Source organism: Doryrhamphus excisus, linkage group LG22 (genome assembly GCF_037039965.1).
Source record: "Doryrhamphus excisus strain RoL-2023G ecotype Guam linkage group LG22, RoL_Dexc_Guam_v1.1, whole genome shotgun sequence".
Taxonomy (NCBI): domain Eukaryota; kingdom Metazoa; phylum Chordata; class Actinopteri; order Syngnathiformes; family Syngnathidae; genus Doryrhamphus; species Doryrhamphus excisus.
Window position 1 is genome coordinate 853,669 of NC_136378.1, and position 23,631 is coordinate 877,299.

The 23,631-nt window shown below is 44.4% G+C and overlaps 2 protein-coding genes and 1 long non-coding RNA gene across 7 annotated transcripts in view; 1 reads left to right on the top strand and 2 right to left on the bottom strand.

Annotated features, from left to right (window-relative positions):
* klhl4 (kelch-like family member 4) overlaps positions 1 to 10,416 on the bottom strand; it is a 30,579-nt gene extending 20,163 nt beyond the window's left edge. The window contains exons 1-2 of one of the 3 annotated variants that reach the window (XM_078788220.1): positions 10,325 to 10,402; positions 3,977 to 4,411 (exon numbers count right to left, since the gene is read on the bottom strand). In XM_078788220.1, the coding sequence (XP_078644346.1) occupies positions 3,977 to 4,401 (425 nt within the window). In that variant the 5' untranslated portion in view covers positions 4,402 to 4,411; positions 10,325 to 10,402. Of the gene's footprint in view, positions 1 to 3,976; positions 4,652 to 10,324 lie in introns of those variants that run through there. The other 2 variants (XM_058063758.2, XM_058063757.2) reach the window with 2 other exon arrangements.
* On the top strand, positions 6,057 to 8,022 carry LOC144894609 (uncharacterized). The gene is made up of 3 exons (XR_013625251.1): positions 6,057 to 6,318; positions 7,084 to 7,144; positions 7,885 to 8,022. It is a non-coding gene; the product is annotated as an uncharacterized LOC144894609 (long non-coding RNA).
* Positions 10,417 to 11,651: 1,235 nt separating the features above from the next.
* Positions 11,652 to 23,631, bottom strand: part of ahnak (AHNAK nucleoprotein) — a 32,069-nt gene continuing 20,089 nt past the window's right edge. For 2 of the 3 annotated variants that reach the window (XM_078788217.1, XM_078788215.1), the window contains one exon: positions 11,652 to 23,622. In XM_078788217.1, the coding sequence (XP_078644343.1) occupies positions 12,378 to 23,622 (11,245 nt within the window). In that variant the 3' untranslated portion in view covers positions 11,652 to 12,377. The remainder of the gene's footprint in view (positions 23,623 to 23,631) is intronic. The other variant, XM_078788216.1, reaches the window with a different exon arrangement.

The window sequence follows — 23,631 nt, forward strand, 5'->3', positions numbered from 1 at the left end:
ACCCGAGGGACCTGTTCTTCGCTGGCCAAGTCTAGATTTTGGGACATGGAAGGAGGAGCCTTCCAAGCCTTAATGGATCGGTTATTAGCGTTCGGAACCAACTCTTGTTCCTCCTAAATGCCACTAGCATAGCATTTGAAGTGCTAGGCACAGCTGAAGGCTTCAGTTCAGAGGCAACCAGCATAACAACGACCGCTTTGATGGTCTTTTCCAAGCTCGCGTGTTCCTGACCAACTTAGTCCAGCTCTCTGCAACTTATTTGTCTTTCGGCCAGTTAAAAAGACAAACATGGTGAGCGGTGTCATTACTGCAAGTTGTAAAATTCTCCCTAAAATCATCCAAAAATTGCCTTCAAGCTGTGGTGATGTTTGCAGGCGACTGCACAGGACACTTTTTGTTTTATTGTCATTTTTGTTTGATTTCCCTTACTGTTATGTCAAGTCGTCAACCTTCAAACGTCCACGGTTGATTCGCAGTTGACAGATTTGATATTCGGCAGACAATAACGAGGAAAAGGCCGGGTTTGGTTGAAATTCTTTGGTGGCATGTGTAAAGACTCCCCACAGAAGACATTTAGCAGTCAGCGTCTGTTTACTATCCGGGATCTGTCTAATTCCAAGACACGGTCATAAGCCAAATACAGCATGTCGAGCTAGCCGGTGTCCAGTGCGTGCTTGAATGTAAATAGTAAAGCTAATACTCAAATGACTCCATATTGTTGCATTCCAATGATGAAGATTTTACGACCAAGTCCGTTGATGGCCGCTAATGAAGGACGTATGAATGCTGACGACGTGTCAAAGACCACACGGCGGTAATGAATGGCAGACAGCTATCGTCATTTTTTCATATCCGGCTGAGTCTGGTGTCTTTTGGGCCCGAGGGATTGTGACAAATGACGTGTCAAGCATTTATGATGTGAGACGTATTCGGGCCACCGGGCTGCCGGAGTAAATGAATGTTCGCCGTGTCTCTCCGACATCCGCGCATCTGCTTCGCCATCGATGTGTCACACGCTGGCTGGCCTACTTCGACACGCAGCGTTCCACATGTGCGCCGCGCCTCGTCCAGACATACGACACGTTCCAGCTGCTACTACTCTGGAGTTCGCTGCATGTTTGTTGGAGCCACGATTGTCTCCAATTAGCGTTCATACGGTTTCAGATCTTCCCAGTCTGGAAGTTTTCCAAAAATGAAGTTTTTGTGGGGACGAAAGTCTGAAACCATAAAATACTTTGCAGTTTTCACCTGGAAACGTTTCCGTGTGGATAGCTCCTGTGTCGCTATGGCTCGGGATCGGCCGGATGAGCTGGACAAAGCATCGTTGTCTTATTTTTCTTATCCTCCTAACGAGCAACCCGTATTGACTTTAAAAGAAGCTCCAAAGTAGTCAGCCTGTGCCTCACCAGCCATGAACCTCACCTACAGCAGGTAAACGATTTCTTCCAGCAGTGCTGACCTCGTATCCTGCAGCAAGGAAGTATCTTAGTTTGGCCTTGGCAGAGGTCTTTGCTTTGCATTGAACTCATAATCGTGCAAAAACTGCATTTATGAGCTTTATCAGTTTAATGCGTGCCAAGCAAGGCGATCTCGTTAAATTGATTTTATACGTCAGATTACTTTGCGTGGTTGTAAAGTGGGTAAATGCGTGTTACTAAAAGGCAGTGCAGTCGGGCCAAGGGCAGGTTTTATGATCCCGCAGAGCACAACCCTTTTAATATTTCAGCATCATTGTCAAATATGATGGCGCTGCTGGATTTTACATGACCAACATGAACTGCTGATCCCCCCGAGAGGCAGCGAGCACATCTTTTATGCATGTTCTCTTCACACGTAGGGACCCCCCACCAAATATGGATATCTGCCAATTATGAACAGCAGAATGTTCAGCTCTTTCCAAAAGTGAATGGAAATTCGGAATAATTCCCGAACCGTGCAACTATGAATAACATATCATTTTACAGGAAGTACGTGTACAGTTGATCCAAAGCGCCAGAGTGCGTTTGGCTCATGGATTCCTCGGCAGGTGCGTGGAGCAATCAAACATGGGAGCGGTCCATCCCAATGTGAAGATTAAAGGTTGTTTCATCCTTCTTGTGAAGACGCTTTTAACTTTCAGCCACTCACGCGCATCACTGACATGTTCGGTTAACAAACACACGGCTTCCAATCAAAACAAGACTTATACGAAAACACTTTTCCTGAAGATAAATCAGACGGCGAGCAGCAGCCACTTGCTGTGATGGCGTTTGCCTTGTAAAGCGGCTTTAATGGCGCTCGGAGTAAATCATGTGATAACGCTGCTTTCTGTCTAAAAGGGGCTGCCGCTGTTGAGGATGTTGAGTGATGCCGCAGCCTCTCTGCCACAAAGCCTGGGTCGCCGCTAAAGCTAATTGGAAGATGTCGTTGTGGCGCTATGTCCACTGAGTGCTTCCATTTTATCGGTTTGTCCGAGACGAGACCTGAGGTTGGCCGTCTTGTCTTAGTCATTACATTTGAATTGAAACATACGTTAATGTACGCTAATATAAGCTAATATAAGCTAATATAAGCTAATATAAGCTAATACGTCCACTCACCAGTCACTATATTATATGTTAACTGGAAGTAGTGAAGCTGCCATTTTGATTTATTATTATACATTATTATTATTATAATTATACAACACGTTTTTACTGTGATAATGATAAGCGGTATAGAAAATGGATGTATGGATGATTTGGGGTGCATGAGAAAGCGGAAGGTATTCAGTATTAAATCTATTAGAATTATTCAGTATATCCCATAAGGCAACAGTCACAGAACCAATGTTGTAAAAGATTCAGGGTGTCACAAGATGAGACGATACGAGAACAAAACGAGATGAGATTTTTAACCTTGTAAGAAAAGTACAATTACAAAAACGTATATAAATAACTATATGACAATATAGTGCAATCTACTTTAAAAGTGAATAGTTACACTCTTTTGCACTCCTCTTTGTGTATGCTAGCAGCCCCGCCTCCACCCACCCAGACAAAGAGACTGTATTAGTGACAAAAGGGCTCACTCTGTTCATGCTGTTGTTCTATGGAACAAACACGCCTAGGAGGCGGGAGATGAGGAAAACACACTCATGCACAGGGTAATATATGGATCCAGTTCCAGACCCGTTTTCCCATCTGGCGACACCCCCACGCATGAATACATTGCTCAACGGCTGAGTCGGCAGCAAGTTAAAGCACATGTGGTACCTCAAATGCAGTTACTGCCACCCTGTGGAGTTTAGTGAAAAAAAACAACATCAAGAGGTTGCCTACAGCCGCAGCTGTTAATGCTAGTGATCGTGATTAGAGACCCCAGTGTTGTTTTTGCTTTTTTTTTAGACCTCACGCCACAATTGAACAAAAGTGTGGACGGTCAGTGGACATTTTTATCGAACGGTAACGTGGTGGATGGTCGCAAGGTTTTATATACGTAAGTCAAGGTGACTTATAGCTAGCAGTCACCTCCTAGTCAGGGAGGTCATGTGCGATATTTGGCCATTTAATATATCAATACTGTGAAAAGTCAACAAAATGAAAAAAAATGAAGAAAAATACAAACACTGCCAGAAAGACGTTTTGGACGATATTGGTTCATACATTTTAGAGAGAGAAGTATTTTCTGGCGAGATGTCAGAATGAGGAGGCTGTCTTACTTGAGGGCACTTCACAAAGTCAGCTGGCCTCTCTCCAAAAACTGGTCTCCATTTCTGTATTTTTTTTATCCGTGAACTTGGAAACCACTTTCCCAGCTTAGCGACTGCCGCCTTTGTGTTTATTATTGTGCTTGCAGTTGTACTATTTTGGTAAATATCACTACTAGTAATACTTATACAGCCTAGGCAACCACAATAATAAAGATCATGAAGAACCCTGAAAGCTCAGGTGTACCTAATATTGTGAGCGACAAGTGCACGGAGGTGCCCGAAGTACCACATGGTCAACACCCGTACCTCTCTCTGGCCTCGGCCTCTGCAGTTTCCTCCGTGCCGCTCTTCACGTCCTCTTTGCCCGTGTTGGCGTCCTCCTTCCTGGCCGTGCCGGGCGAGGAGGCGTTCTTGGAGGTGTCCTCGTTGACCTGCAGGCCCGGCACGGTGTGCTGCTGCTGCCATGACTGCTGACCCGCTCTGACACAGACAGGCGTGGGTGCCAGGATGCTGTGGGCCGGGCTGCTCGACTTCCTTAGTCCTCGTTCTCGCGAGTGGCTCTTGAGCCGTCCCTGGACCGGGGTCCCTCTGTGGTCATCCTGCTGGATGTAACCTCCCACCCCGCCGCCGCCGCCGCTTCCGGTTGAACCTTGGGACGAGTGGCTGAACCATCGCCAGCGGAGCCTCAGGATCTGCTTCATGTCAAATTCCTTCTTCCCCGATACGGACATTGTCCCGTGGCTTTGGAGACGAGGGTGCCCAAAAACATGGAAAGCAGACAAGACCTTGGTTTCAGTCCTCGAAGACAACAGGATGCTTCTTCTCCTGCGTTATTGTCTGACTACAGTCATGACCGCCCCCCACCTCCTTCCTCTGTTCCACCTCTGTTGTTCTTTTAGTGGCGATGGAGATCCTCTGCAGCTTTTGTTCCTACGGCAGGCAGCCTCCCTCCAACTCTCCTCCTCTGCCTTCCTCCCTCTCCTGCCTCCCGTGCTGCTGCTGCTGCTGCTGCGCCGCTGGAGTTAATGCACATGCATGATCCTCACCCCCTCCCCTTTGCCTCCCGTGCCCCCCCCCCCCCCCCTTTCTCTCTGCTCGTCTATCCTGTGCACACACAAGGAGACAGAAAAATATACTGTTGGGGTAGAATGGGAGAAAGTCCCCAGACCGACCCAGACGCCTCTGACTCTGTTCTTTCTCTGTGTGTGCGTGTGTGTGCGTGTGTGTGTGTGCGTGTGTGTGTGTGTGTGTGTGTGCGTGTGTGTGTGTGCATGTGTGTGTGTGCGTGTGCACGTGATAACAGGGCTGTCAGCTGCACTGCGAGGGAGGGAGGGTATCATGGAGCCAGGGTGATGAGGTCACACCTCAACAAAGTATGTTCATTTTAATACTACTACAATACTACTACAATAGTACGCCTTTTGTTGACAATTAAAGCGCCATTGTGTACCCAACAAGAGTGTGGGAAGTTACCCCCCCCCCCTTCCTGGATCAGAAAGGTGCAGTGGAAGCAATATGTAAAAAATACATTTTGGGTACTACTGTTGGAACAAAAGTCAATGCCTTGGTGAAGTGGCATTTTCTGCCATTTTGGGGACCTGCCATGACCCCCACCCAATTGAGCGTGGGAAGTTTACTTCACCTCCCTCACCTGAAAAGTGCTGTGGAAGCAGGTTTTTAAAAAAGAATTGTTTCCCCCCCCCCTCCCCCCCCCACTCTGGTTTCAACAAAAGGCCTCAGTGAAGTGGCATTTTCTGCCATTTTTAGGACCTGCGTGACAACCCATGAGGGTCTGGGAGGTTTCCCCCACTTTGTAGACCAGAAACGTGGCATGGAAATAGATTTTTTTTTTAAGGTCTCGTTTTTCACAAAAATCACAAAATTTTCAAAATCAACTCTACACGTAAAGAAGTATTTGTAAAGCAATATTCATATAAAGTATATTGTAATATTTAGCAAATATGCCCGCTCACCTTGTTGGGTTCCAATACAAGATCTAGTTTGTCTCAAACGTTGCATGTAGCATTATGCAAGAAAAAACACAATTATTGTGTACAACTTTTGCTTTTTCTTTAGCTTTTGCTGCATTTCTCGTTACTCTCAGCTCAAAGAATGGCCATCCTCACCAAGAAGAAGGACATCGATGAGGAGCGGCGATAAGATAAGAAAAAGTGATTCCGGTGCTCCCACTCCACCATCCTGGCAGATACGGTGCAGGATAGTCCAACACCACGGATGCCATACCAGTACTGGTATCCCGATGCTGTACTGTCTTCCAGGAAATCACGCCTGACTTACATTAATGCTTGTAACTCTCCTCTAATTCCCACCGGGGACCGGCGGTCCTTGCAAAGCTGGGCTCAGCCAAATGCAACGAGCATAAGAACGGCTCGATGATCAGTTTCAGACAACGCCAATACGTATATCCACTCCAAGATGTCAGGTTCCTCCTAATCAGTCAGCCATTGTTGGGAGATCTGGGCTTATTGAACAGCTTTGCTCTGCTCGACCAATCAGAGGCTCGTGTCAGAGGCTGTCACTGTCAACATCGGAACTGCGTTCAACACCAGTGCGTCCCGACGGACTGGGCAGCGTGCCTGAGGAGTACATCAGCGTTGCCCACCATTCATCATAACCAGAGGAGACGTGTAAGCAGTGGACTGCTAACCATAGCTGCTAGCTAGTTAGCGTATTTTATTTATGTGGTTGTAATTTGCATACTGAGAGGTAGGAGGTGTTTTTAACAATCACACTTTGAATAATGAGAAAACTACAACATTGTCACTGTCGGTCCCACGTGGAGTACAACTGAAGTGTCAATCAAAAATCAGCTCGAGAACAGGATGTCATAAATAGTGCAGGGCTGTACCAAAACGATGTAGCCGCCGTGTGTATTTCCACACGACGCATGAATGTGGCGTGTCTCCAGCGTGTTTACATCCAATCACATGACCACATTAAAAGCAGACGCTACGTGTCTCCATCAGGCAGGCATCTCTGCACGTCTGCTGCGACTCTCTCATCAAACGGTCCCGTGAGGGTGGGGGGTAGGGGGGGGTGGCGTGACGTCTCAGTGTAGGTAACCATGCAGAAAAAAACCCCACATTCCCTTTCAATCACCATCTTGGACGGCCCCTGGTGAGAATCCACATACTGATGAAACCTCAAGGTCAGCGAGCTGCTTGTCAAAGCTTCAGGAATAGACCCCGCTATCAAAATGCACTGGTGTACTCCAAAGGGACCATGGCGTAGTCATGAGTATTCATGAAAATACACTCCTGGCTCCAGGTGTGTACTGTATATTGGCAAGGCAAATATAACAAAATGCTATCATTTGCACTTCCTGGCTTCAAAAGTCAAACCAAAATGTCAAACATCTCACTTCCGCTTTGCTTTGGTTTTGTCATCCACAGAAGGGAACCACTGTTGGCCATGCAGAAGTGGAGCCGCCATACAGGAGCTACAGATGCTAACGTAAATATGATAAATATGAAATATGATGTCCACAGAAGCTTTTATGAGCACATTTTAGGATGAGCAGTTTTACTTTACTTTACTTCAAAAGTTAGGAACCTTTTTTTTTTGCTAGGAGAGCCATGAAAGACACATTTGAACATGTATTCCTTTGAGAGCCATACCATATTTTTGAGCAGCTGGAAAATATGGGCATAATACGTATATAAGGACAGCTGGGCTTGGCGAAGCAATGGGCTCCAACATGATGGATGGAAATGCATCAACTTTTATATTTTCAACGTTAGTTTTAACACTGAGATTTCTGTAATGTTACTTTAAAATGTCAGCAAAAAAATTGGAAAAATGGCTTCCTCACTCATCGCAGTTTTTTTCCAAAATGATTCATTCATCAATGATCATAATTTCGGGGTCTATGACCCATTACTTCTGTCTCTTGTGTCCCTGCAGTGATCCTATGAAGCTATGTGTTGCAAACACTGAATAATAGGAGTGGAAAGGTTATTATAGGGGTGTTATTTCATGTCTATAGCTCTCTAATAAAACAACACATCTAAAGTTTCTATAAAAAATATTCCATTTATTAACATTGAGTTCTACTCTTATTCACTTGGGGATGACTGCATTGATTTATTTTTTATTTGCTAATTTCCATCATACTTGCCTGTACAGTTTTTAAAGGTTTTTAACAAAAAATTCACTTCCTCTTACTTTCCATGTTTTCTTTTGATTCAAACCAGAACAATTTGGAGTGTGTTTGACTTTTGAGAGAACTTCAGTTCTTCCGAATCCAGCAGCAAGGATGGTATCTTCCTGCCAATGCATCGCACTGAGTGAGTAATTGCACCTTTTCCGCTCCTAATGCCTTGCTAAGAACATGCTGGTGTCGATCCCGCAGTGCGGTGTAATGCACGGGCAGGTTACTTGACAAAGCCGTTGAAAATGAGAACACTGTCTTTTTGCCGTAAAGCATACAAACTGTCTCCGCCGGCAGAGATAAAAGGGCGACCTTGCACTCAAAAGCGCTTCGATTCGGCCGCGTGAAAGCTCTCTTCCGCCTCCGCCGCCTCCCACTGCACATTGGGAAGAGCATGTGGGCTGCGTCAGCGGGAAGGTTATTTGTAAGCAACTCCCGTGTCCGCCGGCATCGGCTTAAGCCCAGGTATTTTAATCGGGGTAATTACATAAACATTGATCTCATCAGGAAAACATATTCTGTTCACAGTCTGCAAATTGCGTCGACTTCCTGGTTGCAAATAACGTGCTTGAAATGCAATGTGTCCTCTGGCCTCAGACAATGCACCCTGACTGTATAAACAGTAAATATGCATGCTGTGATAAGCTTCAAATGCGAAAAAGCAGAAAACTATAAAACTGGTTAACATCACATAAATCATAGCGATTCCTAAATCCGCCCCGGTTTGCATGTTTTTCAGTTCATGTTGAAAATTTACAATTTTTTTCAGGGGGTCCCAACTGCCCAAACTTTTAGGTGTAATGATTTTTTAAAAATAACTGTCAAATTTTATGTACCAATTTTGTAAATAGGGGCATTGCTGTATTTTTTACCCTTTTTTCAACTAATATGTGCTCCCAAATGCTGATACTACGTATAAGGGAACCCATAAAGGTAAGATTTGGCAACGCTATTGAGTGCTAAAGTTAATATTTCTTTGTTAGATTTGTGCATAACCTCAAGTAAATTGACGTATAATCCTGTCTCCGCCAAGACTCTGGCCGTGTTTAAGAAACCGACCCAGTCTGGACAATCCACTCGTCTGAGGATCTATGGCCGGTTCTTACCGCTCCGGGAGGCTCCTTCCGGTGCCACCTCATCCCTCGCTTGTCAAAGCGGACATCTGGTCTCATGGCTTTTATCGTTCACAACGCTAATATAACGCCATAGCGGTACCGTGCAACCTTGGGTAGCACAACTCCATAAACATTCAACTGACCCGGATGACACAATGGACTCCGTGTTCTTTGCTGATACCCACGTGTTTGCGCTTGTGGTAAAACAGGCCTTTTCTTCCATACAGTCAGAAGGCCACCATACATTATTAATGTCTGCTCACCACATTTATTTTATGGACAGTCCTGTTGTGGTACTTTGGAGCCCAAAGGGGGCCAGCATGCGGAATCTGTTCCCAACTGAATCCTGATAATTGAAAGGGTTGAAATGTGTGTGTGTGTGTGTGTGTGTGTCCAAGTACGGTTAAACCCTGCAGGGGTTTTTTGTTGTTGTTGTTTTGCTACTCGAGCGGAGCTCACCTTACACCTTCACCTTCCGACATTGACTGCTTAACAACAAAGCCTCAGCTCTCATACACTAAGCCAATAAAACACGGCCGGAGTAACTTTTTATTACAGTTGTGCGCTATTTCACGCAATGCTCATTAAGTGCAATTAATGGCACGCAAACAGACACTGAGGATTATACGAGGCTCCCAAAAATAATTTAATTGCTGCCATTAACAGATAATGAATTTGCTTTTACTGCGCCAATTAATTCCACTGCCCAGCTTTATTAACTATTTTGCATTTGCACTAAAAAACTTTGTCAGCAGCTTTTCCTGCGGTTTGTCTGCAATCGGCAGCGTAAACGCTGACAAGAATGAGGCACTAAATCTGCCGAGCGCCATTAGCGAGCTACTTTGTGGTTAAAATGTTATGATTAAACAAATGAGAACATTCTGGGAGGGGGGAAAGGGTGGGGGTGGACATTTGTCTCAATATTAAATGACAACAAGCGTCTATTAGAATGAGATACGAGCTCATGTATGGAAGCCAGTCGTCACATCGGGTCACCTCGTTGATGCAGCATGCGTGCAGGAGTCAAGGACACCATCTGGCAACACTCGGCGTGACACATATGATGTCAGATGTTGCACTGGTGGGCTACAAGCCATTAGCATCGAACACCTTGCTCCCTCGGGACAGCATAGTATGCACACACACAGCATGCTGCCTGCCGGTTGGAAGCTGGCTAAAATCATCACGAGTGTCCACAAATACACACACACACACACACACACACACACACACAGTAATATTGATGATAAAAGCCATAGACTACACAAGCCGCATGCAATCACAAGGTGACAGGCAACGCTTCTCCCAGCGCTAACGCCAAATGGTCCAAGATGTTAGCAGAGATCCAAAGAAGTCATTTTGTCTTACCTGAAAACGGAGCTTGAAAGTGACGCCAACTTTTAGTAGCAGTAGACTCGCAGCTCTTTTTGTCTTCTGTGTCTCTTTCACCACAAATGTTTGCCTCTCCGAAAAGGAAAGGGGGGCACTTTCCTCTTTCAAAGGAAGCCGTTCCTTCCGCTGTACTGCATCAACAATTGCCTTCCTGCACGCTGCAAACATGCAAAGACCTCCTCCTGTATTTGTGGCACAACCATCAGGGTCTTTGTGTGAATGTCCACTTGGCAGTTAGCGCATAAAAGTCAAAACATAAAACCGTTTCTCTAGTCAAGGGGACTACACTGCAGACGTGAAACATGGATATACTTTACAGTACTCTGTGTAAAGCTTGTAGTATAGCAGTATCGATGACTCAACACGGATATACTTTACAGTAGTCTGTGTAAAGCTTGTAGTATAGCAGTATCGATGACTCAACACGGATATACTTAACAGTAGTCTGTGTAAAGCTTGTAGTATAGCAGTATCGATGACTCAACACTGATATTCTTTACAGTAGTCTGTGTAAAGCTTGTAGTATAGCAGTATCGATGACTCAACACTGATATTCTTTACAGTAGTCTGTGTAAAGCTTGTAGTATAGCAGTATCGATGGGTGTGGGCGAGAGGCGGGGTCCACCCTGGGCTGGTGGCCAGCCAATCACAGGGCACGTATAGACAAACGAGCATTCCCACCTATGGACAACTTACAGTCGCCATGAACCTAACATGTTTTTTTTTTGGAATGGGGGAGGAAACCCACGTACAGGAGAACATGCAAACTCGGGAATCAAACCCGGGTCTTCCCATCTCCTGACTGTGTGGCCAACATCCTAACCACTGGTGCACTGTGCAGCCATCTTAATAGAAATTCCAAGTAAATGGTGAAATGTGTATTGTATACTACAATAAAGTAGTTTGAATAATAATCGTTTAGTTTTTCCTGATACAGGTGGACAGCCGTGGACGCTACAGGTCTTTATCGACAGTATCAGCCTCCCAGTCACATTCTGACTTTATAGGTGTGCCCACAGCGCATCCAAAACAACGACAATGTTGAACGATTTGTCAACCACAGACAGAGTCTAACGAATTATAATCATGACAGCACTAAACGATTATAAGCGCACTTTAACATTCATCACAACCTCTTAGTGATATTTGCAGTTCTACTCGGCTCGATATTGCATTTACATCGCAGCATTGTTTGGTACAACACGAGGAATTTGCAGCCGTTTGGTCACAGACCATTGGCTCAAAGCTGCACCCCAGAATTGTGATGAAATTCCCCAAAAAAACATCAGAAGAAACACTCATCGAACTTTCTATACAATTTAATTGTTTTTATCTGACAGAATGCACACAAAAAATGGAGAAAAACAAATCTGATCTCACGTCTGATCAATTTATAAACACCAACAATGACATTTAATTGCATTTTATTGTGAAAAGGGAGGGTACAATAAAACAGATTCAACTGAAAGTAACATCCAAATGTGGCTAAATCTTTGAAGGGTGACAAACATGTGCAGGAAAATACATGACAGTTTCTAAACACGGTGACTGCATTTATGCTCTATGAAACATCATCACACTTAAAAGAATACAATATGTTGTTATACAGGCCCCGTTTAGGATGCAGAAATATTTCCGCGCTGGTTAAACAAAATCAAAGCGTTGAAGTAAAACTGTCTCTAAGTGCTGTAGAAACAACACTTTCCTTCAAATAACTACTCTGACCAGAATTATACCACAACCGTTCATCGACATTTTTTTAATTGAATGAAACAGGACAAAATAGCAATAGCAGAAGCAAAGTCATTAGTGGAAAATTTGGTGGCGTATGCTCAATAAATCTTGACTATGTACAAAAAAAAACAATATTTATTACAATACATTTCGATCTTATTTACAGTCTGGTGGGGCTTAAACTCTCTGCTTTGTCCGTATTACTTATGAGATGGATTTGTGTTTTCTCTGCCTTGGATTATTTCCTGTACTGAGAGAACCGTTTTCAGGTCAGTGAATTTAAGTCATCAACTAATTATTCATTCTTTGGCGATACAGAGAGTTCAATTTGGGGGAATTTGAAAGCACCCCTTGACCCAATGTCACTGCTGGACGACGACGACGATGACAATCTCGATTTTGGGGTGGTCAACGACACACCTGCGCCCCCCTCTGCTGCCGCCGCACCGGCCTCACCGTACGTCACTTCGTACGAGCCCTTCGACTTTGAACCAAAACCTCCAAACGTGCCAAATTTCAACTTGCCTTTCTTTCCTTCCACTTTTGGTCCTTTGAGGTCGAGTGAAATACCAGCGTCCTCCGCTTCGAGGTGTCCCGAAGGGGAAGCAACTGTAAGCCCACCCTCATCAGAGGAAGAACGATGCCTCGACTTCTTGAAAAGATCCAGTGACGCTGACTTACTTTTGGGCGAAACACTGAGTCCAGCGTCTCCCTCTAAATGTAATTTTCCCTCTCCGCTATGGAGACTGAAATCTTTCGAGACCTTGCCTTTTCCACCTGTACTCAGTTCTACCTCTGGACCTCGAAGGTCCCCTGCGCTCCTGCCCTTTGCTTTTGATTTTCCAAAAAAATTTGGTATCTTAACCTTCATCTTTCCTTCACCCGACCTTATTTCTGGACTAGAAACGGCAATATCCTGCGAACCGTGAAGCCCTCCACGAGCTGCAATGTTCAGTGATCCTTTTCCATCGCCTGCCTGGTCCTCAAACTGGGGCAAACTAAAACCGAACCTTGGTAACTTGAGCTTAGGAAATGTCACTGTACCTTCCGGATATCGAAGGCCCCCGATTGTGCTGCTTGGAAGTCGGATTTGGGGTGTCTTTAATCTCACATCTGAGCCTTCAAGGGTAATATCCTGACTGTTGCTAACAGAACCCTGGAAGCCGATATCGGGGGATTTCAGATCCTCAGATAAAGATCCATCACCTTTCACTTTGGGGGATTTGATATCAAATTCCACATCGGGAAAATGTAGCTTACCAAAAAGAGGCTTCTTCACTTTTGTTCTTTGAACGTTCATTTTGGGTGTGTCTACATCGACATCGATTGTTGGTGTTTCTGTGTCAAAATCGGATTTCTTTCCCTTTCCTGTGACTTTAGGAAGTTTAAATTTACCCTTTTTCCCCTTTATGTTGACATCCACATCAGGGTATGAGACATCCACTTCTCCTTTAATGCTGGGGCCTTCAAAGGCACCCTTGGGACCCTTAGTGGCAACTTTTGGACCTTTGACATCCAATCCTGCTGTTTTTATTTTTCCATCAAAACTTGGTTCTGACACGTCTACGTTACCTTTAAGTTCAGGACTTTTCACATGGACATCAACATTTGGCATGGAGATCTTTGCTCCGGGGAGTTTTGGCATCTTTAATTTAGATCCCTTGATCTTACCACTCGGACCGCCAATGTCAACATCTGGTCCTCGGATGTGCAGCTCAGAGTCCAAATCAGCTGTTGGTAGCCCAACGTCAATTTGAGGGCCTTCAATGTCGAGCGCTGGAACCTTGACGTCAATATTGCCCTTTGGAATGCTCGGACCTTCCACTTTTGGACCTTTAAAGCCAAATTCAGGCATTTTGATTTTTGGAAATCCTATTCCAGTCTTGGGTCCCTCGATGTCGACTTGTGGACCTTTGATGTCCACGTCAGGTGCTTGTATGGCTCCCTCAATACTTGGTGCTGATACATCGACATCACCTTTTAGATTAGGGCCTTTTATATTCAAATCCACATCAGACATGGTGATATTTGGTCCTGTCAGTTTTGGCATCTTGACTTTTGGTCCTTTAATCTTCCAACTGGGACTGTCAGTGTCGACATCTGGTCCTTCAATGCTCATCTCGGGGCATTTAATGTCCAAATCAGCTTTTGGGAGATTGACATCAACTTCTGGGGCCTTCACATGAATATTAGCTTTGGGGAGTTTTATGTCAGTGTCTGGACTCTCCAGTTTTGGACCTTTGAAGCCAAATTCTGGCAATTTCATTTTTGGCAATCCAAAACCAGAGGTGGGACCCTTTATGTCAACATTTGGGCCTCTGACGTTTATGTCTCCCTCTATATTTGGTGCTGACACATCTACATCGCCTTTGAGTTTCGGGCCCGTCAAATTGAAATCAACATCGGGCATAGAGATGTTTGGGCCTGTCAGTTTTGGCATCTTGAATTTTGGTCCCTTGATCTTCCAACTGGGACTGTCAGTGTCAACGTCTGGTCCTTCAATGTCCAAATCGGCTTTTGGGAGATCAATTTCTGGGGCCTTGACATCAATATTAGTGTTGGGAAGGTTTACGTCAACATCCGGGCCCTCCAGTTTTGGACTTTTGAAGCCAAATCCAGGAATTTTGATTTTTGGAAACGCTATTCCAGCCTTAGGTCCCTCTGTGTCAACTTTTGGACCTTTGATGTCCACATCAGATATGCTTATGTCGCCCTCTATATTTGGCACTGACACATCCACATCACCTTTGAGTCTTGGGCCTTTAATATTCAAATCAACATTGGGCATGGAGATGTTTGGTCCTGAGACTTTGGGCATCTTGAGTTTTGGTCCCTTGATCTTCCAACCGGGACTGTCAATGTCAACATCTGGTCCTTCAATGCTCATCTCAGGACATTTGATGTCCACATCAGCTGTTGGGGGACTGACATCAACTTCTGCACCCTCCAGTTTTGGACCTTTGAAGCCAAAATCTGGCAATTTGAATGTTGGCAATCCAAAACCGGAGGTGGAACCCTTTATGCCAACATTTGGGCCGCTGATGTCCACATCAGGTGCTTGTAGGTCTCCCTCAATACTTGGTGCTGACACATCTACATCACCTTTGAGTTTCGGGCCCATCACATTCAAATCAACATCAGGTAAGGAGATGTTTGGGCCTGTCAGTTTTGGCATCTTCAATTTTGGCCCCTTGATCTTCCAACCGGGGCTGTCAATGTCAACATCTGGTCCTTCAATGTCCATCTTGGGGCATTTAATGTCCACATCAGTTTTTGGGAGACTGACGTCAATTTCTGGGGCCTTGACATCAATATTTGTGTTGGGAAGGTTTACGTCAACATCCGGGCCCTCCAGTTTTGGACTTTTGAAGCCAAATCCAGGCATTTTGATTTTTGGAAACGCTATTCCAGCCTTAGGTCCCTCTGTGTCAACTTTTGGACCTTTGATGTCCACATCAGATATGCTTATGTCTCCCTCTATATTTGGTACTGACACATCTACATCACCTTTGAGTCTTGGGCCTTTAATATTCAAATCAACATTGGGCATGGAGATGTTTGGTCCTGAGACTTTGGGCATCTTGAGTTTTGGTCCCTTGATCTTCCAACCGGGACTGTCAATGTCAACATCTGGTCCTTCAATGCTCATCTCAGGGCATTTGATGTCCACATCAGCTGTTGGGGGATTGACATCAACTTCTACACCCTCGAGTTTTGGACCTTTGATGCCAAATTCTGGCATTTTGAATTTGGGCAATCCAAAACCGGAGGTGGAGCCCTTTATGCCAACATTTGGGCCGCTGATATGCATGTCAGGCGCTTGTAGGTCTCCCTCAATACTTGGTGCTGACACATCTACATCACCTTTGAGTTTAGGGCCTTTTACATTGAAATCCACATCAGGCAAGGAGATGTTTGGTCCTTGCAGTTTTGGCATCTTCAATTTTGGCCCCTTGATCTTCCAACTGGGACTGTCAATGTCAACATCCGGTCCTTCACTGTCCATCTTGGGGCATTTAATGTCCACATCAGTTTTTGGGAGACTGACGTCAACTTGAGGCCCTTTCATGTCAATCCCGGGGACATTGACGTCAATATTAGCTTTGGGAAGGTTGACGTCAATGTCAGGACACTGCGCTTGTGGACCTTTGATGCCAAATTGTGGCATTTTGAATTTTGGCAATTCAAATCCCATATTAGGTCCCTTGATGCCACCTTCGGGGACTTTGACGTTAATTTTGGGTCCTTTCATTTCTCCCTCAATATTTGGTAGTGACAAGTCCAAATCACCTGTATGTTTAGCGCCTTTCAGACTGAAGTCCACATCTGGCATCTTGAATTTTGATCCCTTGATCTTACCGGTGGGACTGTCCATGTCAACATCAATATTTGCCTTGGGGAGGCTGATGTCAAAATCAGGATCTTCCAACTTTGGACCTTTCACATCGACACTTGGTACTTTTAAATCGATTTTAGTCTTTTTTGGACCCTTGAATCCAAACTTTGGCATTTTGAATTTAGGTTTCTTTGTGCTGATTTCAGGAACATCAACGGAAACATCTGAAATGTCAAGTTCAGTTTTTGGCAATTGAATGTTTCCTTCGATTTTACCCTTGGATGTGGGGAGGCTTACGTCAACTTCTGGTGCTTTTACTTTGGGACCTTTGAAGCCAAATTCTGGCATTTTTAATTTTGGTAAGTCAAATCCACTCTTGGATCCCTGGATTTCAAGTGTGGGGCCTTTGAGTTTCAGTTCTGGGGCTTTTATGTCCCCCTTCATACTTGGTCCTGATACATCAAGATCACCTTTTGCATCAATTTCAGGTACTTGTATATCTGCCTCGATATTTGGTACTGACACATCTACATCCCCTTTCAGTTTGGGGCGTTTCATCTTGATGTCCAGATTTGGCATGGTGATGTTTGGGCCTGAGATTTGTGGCATCTTGAAATTAGGTCCCTTGAGCTTCCAACTGGGGCTATCAACATCAACATCTGGTCCTTCGATGTCCACGTTAGGGCCCTTCACGTTTATATCGGCTTTTGGAAGACTGACATCAACGTCTGGCATGTTGACATCAATGTTAGCCTTGGGAACGTTGACATCAATGTCAGGACCCTTGAAGCCAAATTCTGGCATTTTGACTTTTGGCATTTTGAAATTAGGCCCTTTGAACTTCCAACTGGGGCTATCAACATCAACATCTGGTCCTTCGATGTCCACCTTAGGACCCTTCATGTTTATATCAGCTTTTGGAAGACTGGCATCAACGTCTGGCATGTTGACATCAATGTTAGCCTTGGGAACGTTGACATCAATGTCAGGACCCTTGAAGCCAAATTCTGGCATTTTGACTTTTGGCATTTTGAAATTAGGCCCTTTGAACTTCCAACTGGGACTATCAACATCAACATCTGGTCCTTCGATGTTCACCTTAGGGCCCTTCATGTTTATATCAGCTTTTGGAAGACTGGCGTCAACGTCTGGCATGTTGACATCAATGTTAGCCTTGGGAACGTTGACATCAATGTCAGGACATTCTAGATTTGGACCCTTAAAGCCAAATTCTGGCATTTTGACTTTTGGCATCTTGAAATTAGGTCCTTTGAACTTCCAACTGGGGCTATCAACATCAACATCAACATCAACATCTGGTCCTTCGATGTCCACGTTAGGGCCCTTCATGTCTATATCAGCTTTTGGAAGACTGGCATCAACGTCTGGGATGTTGACATCAATATTAGCCTTGGGAACGTTGACATCAATGTCAGGACCCTTGAAGCCAAATTCTGGCATTTTGACTTTTGGCATCTTGAAATTTGGCCCTTTGAACTTCCAACTGGGGCTATCAACATCAACATCAGGTCCTTCGATGTCCACGTTAGGGCCCTTCATGTTTATATCAGCTTTTGGAAGACTGACATCAACGTCTGGCATGTTGACATCAATGTTAGCCTTGGGAACGTTGACATCAATGTCAGGGCATTCTAGATTTGGACCCTTAAAGCCAAATTCTGGCATTTTGACTTTTGGCATCTTGAAATTCGGCCCTTTGAACTTCCAACTGGGGCTATCAACATCAACATCTGGTCCTTCGATGTCCACGTTAGGGCCCTTCATGTTTATATCAGCTTTTGGAAGACTGGCATCAACGTCTGGCATGTTGACATCAATGTTAGCCTTGGGAACGTTGACATCAATGTCAGGGCCCTTGAAGCCAAATTCTGGCATTTTGACTTTTGGCATCTTGAAATTAGGTCCTTTGAACTTCCAACTGGGACTATCAACATCAGGTCCTTCGATGTCCACCTTAGGGCCCTTCATGTCTATATCAGCTTTTGGAAGACTGGTATCAACGTCTGGCATGTTGACATCAATATTAGCCTTGGGAACGTTGACATCAATGTCAGGACCCTTGAAGCCAAATTCTGGCATTTTGACTTTTGGCATCTTGAAATTAGGTCCTTTGAACTTCCAACTGGGACTATCAACATCAACATCAGGTCCTTCGATGTCCACGTTAGGGCCCTTCATGTTTATATCAGCTTTTGGAAGACTGGCGTCAACGTCTGGCATGTTGACGTCAATGTTAGCCTTGGGAACGTTGACATCAATGTCAGGACCCTTGAAGCCAAATTCTGGCATTTTGACTTTTGGCATCTTGAAATTAGGTCCTTTGAACTTCCAACTGGGACTATCAACATCAACATCTGGTCCTCCAATGTCCACCTTAGGGCCTTTCATGTCCAAATCAGCTTTTGGAAGGCTGACATCAACTTTGGGGCCTTCAATGTCAACCCCTGGGATGTTAACATCAATATTAGCTTTGGGAAGGTTGACGTCAATATCAGGACACTCTGGTTTGGTACCTTTAAAACCAAATTCTGGCATTTTGATTTTTGGTAATTCAAACCCAGACTTGGATCCCTTAATGTCAACTTTAGGACCTTTTATATAAATTTCGGGTGCTTTTGCATCTCCCTCGATATGTGGTACTGACACGTCTACATCACCTTTGATCTTGTGGCCTTTCAGATTGAAATCCACGTCAGGCATGGAGATGTTTGGTCCAGAGAGTTTTGGCATCTTGAATTTTAGTCCCTTGATCTTGCCACCTGGACTCTGAATATCAACATCTGGTTTTTTAATGTCAATTTCTGGACCACTTATGTCCACGTCGGGTCCTTTAATGTTTCCCTCAATATTTGGTGATGACACATCGACATCACCTTTGAGTTTAGAGCCTTTAATATTGAAATCAACATCGGGCATAGAGATGTGTGGTCCTGATAGTTTTGGCATCTTGAATTTTGGTCCCTTGATCTTCCAACTGGGACTGTCCATGTCAACATCTGGTCCTTCAATGTCAATCTCCGGGCCTTTGATGTCCAAATTCGTCTTTGGGAGATTGACATCTAGTTTAGCCTTGGGGAGGTTGATGTTGACATCTGGACCCTCCACTTTTGGACCTTTCAAACCAAATTCTGGCATTTTGAATTTTGGTAATTCAAAATCAACTGTAGGACCTTTCACGCCAGCTTTTGGACCTTTGATATCCATTTGTGGTGCTGTTATTTCTCCCTCGATGTTTGGTATTGACACATCAACATCGCCTTTGACCTTGGGGCCTTTCAGATTGAAGTCCACATCAGGCATGGAGATTTTTGGTCCTGATAGTTTTGGCATCTTGAATTTGGGTCCTTTGATCTTGCCACCTAGACCATCAACATCAACATTTGGTCCTTCAATGTCCAATTCTGGGCCTTTAATGTCCAAATCAGTTTTCGGGAGATTAATATCAACTTCTGGTGCTTGCAGTTTAACATCAGGGACCTTGACATCAAGGCTACCTTTGGGGAGTTTGATGTCGACATTTGGACCCTCCACTTTTGGACCTTTCAAACCAAATTCTGGCATTTTGAATTTTGGTAATCCAAAATCAACCGTCGGACCTTTCACGCCAGCTTTTGGACCTTTGATATCCATTTCTGGTGCTGTTATTTCTCCCTCGATGTTTGGTATTGACACATCGACATCGCCTTTGACCTTGGGGCCTTTCAGATTGAAGTCCACATCAGGCATGGAGATTTTTGGTCCTGATAGTTTTGGCATCTTGAAATTAGGTCCTTTGAACTTCCAACTGGGGCTATCAACATCAACATTTGGTGCTGCAATGTCCAATTCCGGGCCTGTAATGTCCAAATCTGCTTTCGGGAGATTAATATCAACTTCTGGAGCTTGCAATTTAACATCAGGGACCTTGACATCAAGGTTAGCCTTGGTAAGGTTCACATCAATGTCAGGGCCCTTTAGATTTGGACTCTTTAGGTTGAATTCTGGCATTTTGATTTTTGGTAATTCAAACGCAGCGTTCGGTCCCTTAATGTCAAGGGTTGGTCCTTTCATGTCAATTTCCGGTGCTTTTATGTTTCCCTCAATGTTTGGTACTGACACATCTACATCTCCTTTCAATTTCGGGCGTTTCATATTGATGTCCAGACTGGGCACGGTGATGTTAGGGCCTGAGATTTGTGGCATCTTGAAATTCGGTCCTTTGAACTTCCAACTAGGACTATCAACGTCAACATCTGGTCCTTCGATGTCCACCTTAGGGCCCTTCATGTCTATATCGGTTTTTGGAAGACTGGCATCAACGTCTGGCATGTTGACATCAATGTTAGCCTTGGGAACGTTGACATCAATGTCAGGACCCTTGAAGCCAAATTCTGGCATTTTGACTTTTGGCATCTTGAAATTTGGCCCTTTGAACTTCCAACTGGGGCTATCAACGTCAACATCTGGTCCTTCGATGTTCACCTTAGGGCCCTTCATGTCTATATCAGCTTTTGGAAGACTGGCATCAACGTCTGGCATGTTGACATCAATATTAGCCTTGGGAACGTTGACATCAATTTCAGGACCCTTGAAGCCAAATTCTGGCATTTTGACTTTTGGCATCTTGAAATTTGGCCCTTTGAACTTCCAACTGGGACTATCAACGTCAACATCTGGTCCTTCGATGTTCACCTTAGGGCCCTTCATGTCTATATCAGCTTTTGGAAGACTGGCATCAACGTCTGGCATGTTGACATCAATATTAGCCTTGGGAACGTTGACATCAATTTCAGGACCCTTGAAGCCAAATTCTGGCATTTTGACTTTTGGCATCTTAAAATTTGGCCCTTTGAACTTCCAACTGGGGCTATCAACGTCAACATCTGGTCCTTCGATGTCCACCTTAGGACCCTTCATGTCTATATCAGCTTTTGGAAGGCTGACATCAAATTCAGGGCCTTCAACGTCCACCTTTGGCATGTTGACATCAATGTTAGGTTTGGGAAGGTTGACGTCAATGTCAGGGCACTCTAGTTTTGGACCTTTAAAGCCAAATCCTGGCATTTTGACTTTTGGCATCTTGAAATTAGGTCCCTTCAGCTTCCAACTGGGACTCTCAACATCGACGTCTGGTCCTTCGATGTCCATCTTCAGGCCTTTGATGTCCACATCAGCTTTAGGAAGACTGACATCCACCTCAGGGACTTTGGCATCAAAATTTGCCTCAGGGGGGTTTATGTCAATGTGTGGACCCTCCCCTTTCGGACCTTTGAAACCAAATTCTGGCATTTTGAATTTTGGTAATCCAAAACCAATCGTAGGACCTTTCACGTCTGCTTTGGGACCTGTGATACCCATTGCTGGTGCTCCCTCGATGGTTGGTACTGAAACATCTACATCGCCTTTGACCTTCGAACCCTTCAGATGTAGGTCAACATCAGGCATGGAGATGTTTGGTCCTGATAATTTTGGCATCTTGAATTTGGGTCCTTTGATCTTTCCACCTAGACCATCAATCTCAACATCTGGTGCTTCAATGTCCATTGTTGGACCTTTAATGTCCAAATCTGCTTTTGGGAGATTAACATCCAACTCTGGCGCTTGCAATTCAACATCAGGGCCCTTAACATCAACATCAAAGTCAGGACATTCCACGTTTGGACCTTTCAAACCAAATTTAGGTAGTTTGAATTTTGGTAAATCAAATCCAGTGTTGGACCCCTTAATATCAACTTTCGGGCCTTTTAGTTCAATTTCCGGGGCTTTAACATTGCCTTCAATTCCTGGTACTGACACATCTACATCGCCTTTGCCCTTGGGGCCTTTCAGTTGTAAGTCCACATCAGGCATGGAGATTTTTGGTCCTGATATTTTGGGCATTTTGAATTTGGGTCCCTTGATCTTGCCGCCTAGACCACCGACGTCTACATCTGGTGCGTCAATGTCCAATTTTGGGCCTTTGACGTCCAAATCACATTTTGGGAGACTGACGTCAACTTCTGGGCCCTGAATGTCAACTTCAGGGACCTTCATATCAACATTAGCCTTGGGGATGTTTATGTCCATTTCTGGACCCTCTACTGTTGGACCTTTCAAACCAAATTCTGGCATTTTGAATTTTGGTAATCCAAAACCAATGGTAGGACCTTTCATGTCAGGTTTTGAACCTTTGATATCAATTTCTGGAACTTTTATATCTCCCTCAACATTTGGGACGGACACATCTACATTGCCTTTGATCTTGGGAGATTTCAGGTGTAAGTCCACATCAGGCATGGAAATTTTTGGTCCTGTTATTTTTGGCATCTTGAATTTGGGTCCCTTGATCTTTCCAACATCAACGTCAACATCTGGTGTGTTGATGTCCAAATCACTTTTGGGGATATTGACGTCAACCTCAGGGATCTTGACATCTAGGTTTATGTCGACGTCAGGACTCTCGACTTTAGGACCTTTCATTCCAAATTCTGGCATTTTGAATTTTGGTAATCCAAAACCAATCGTGGGACCTTTCACATCAACATTGGGTCCTTTGATATCCATTTCTGGAGGTTGTATATCTCCCTTGACATTTGGTAGTGACACATCTAGATCGCCTTTCATCCCGGGACCTTTCAAATCCAGGTTCACATCAGGCATGGAGATTTTTGGTCCTGTTATTTTTGGCATCTTGAATTTGGGCCCCTTGATCTTTCCACCATCAACATCAACATCTGGTGTGTTGATGTCCAAATCAACTTTTGGGATATTGACATCCATATTAGCCTCGGGAAGGTTTATGTTGACGTCAGGACTCTCCACTTTAGGACCTTTCATCCCAAATTCTGGCATTTTGAATTTTGGTAATCCAAAACCAATCGTGGGACCTTTCACATCAACATTGGATCCTTTGATATTCATTTCTGGAGGTTGTATATCTCCCTTGACATTTGGTAGTGACACATCTACATCGCCCTTAATCCCAGGACCTTTCAAATCCAGGTTCACATCAGGCATGGAGATTTTTGGTCCAGTTATTTTTGGCATCTTGAATTTGGGCCCCTTGATCTTTCCAACATCAACGTCAACATCTGGTGTGTTGATGTCCAAATCAACTTTTGGGATATTGACATCCATATTAGCCTCGGGAAGGTTTATGTTGACGTCAGGACTCTCCACTTTAGGACCTTTCATTCCAAATTCTGGCATTTTGAATTTTGGTAATCCAAAACCA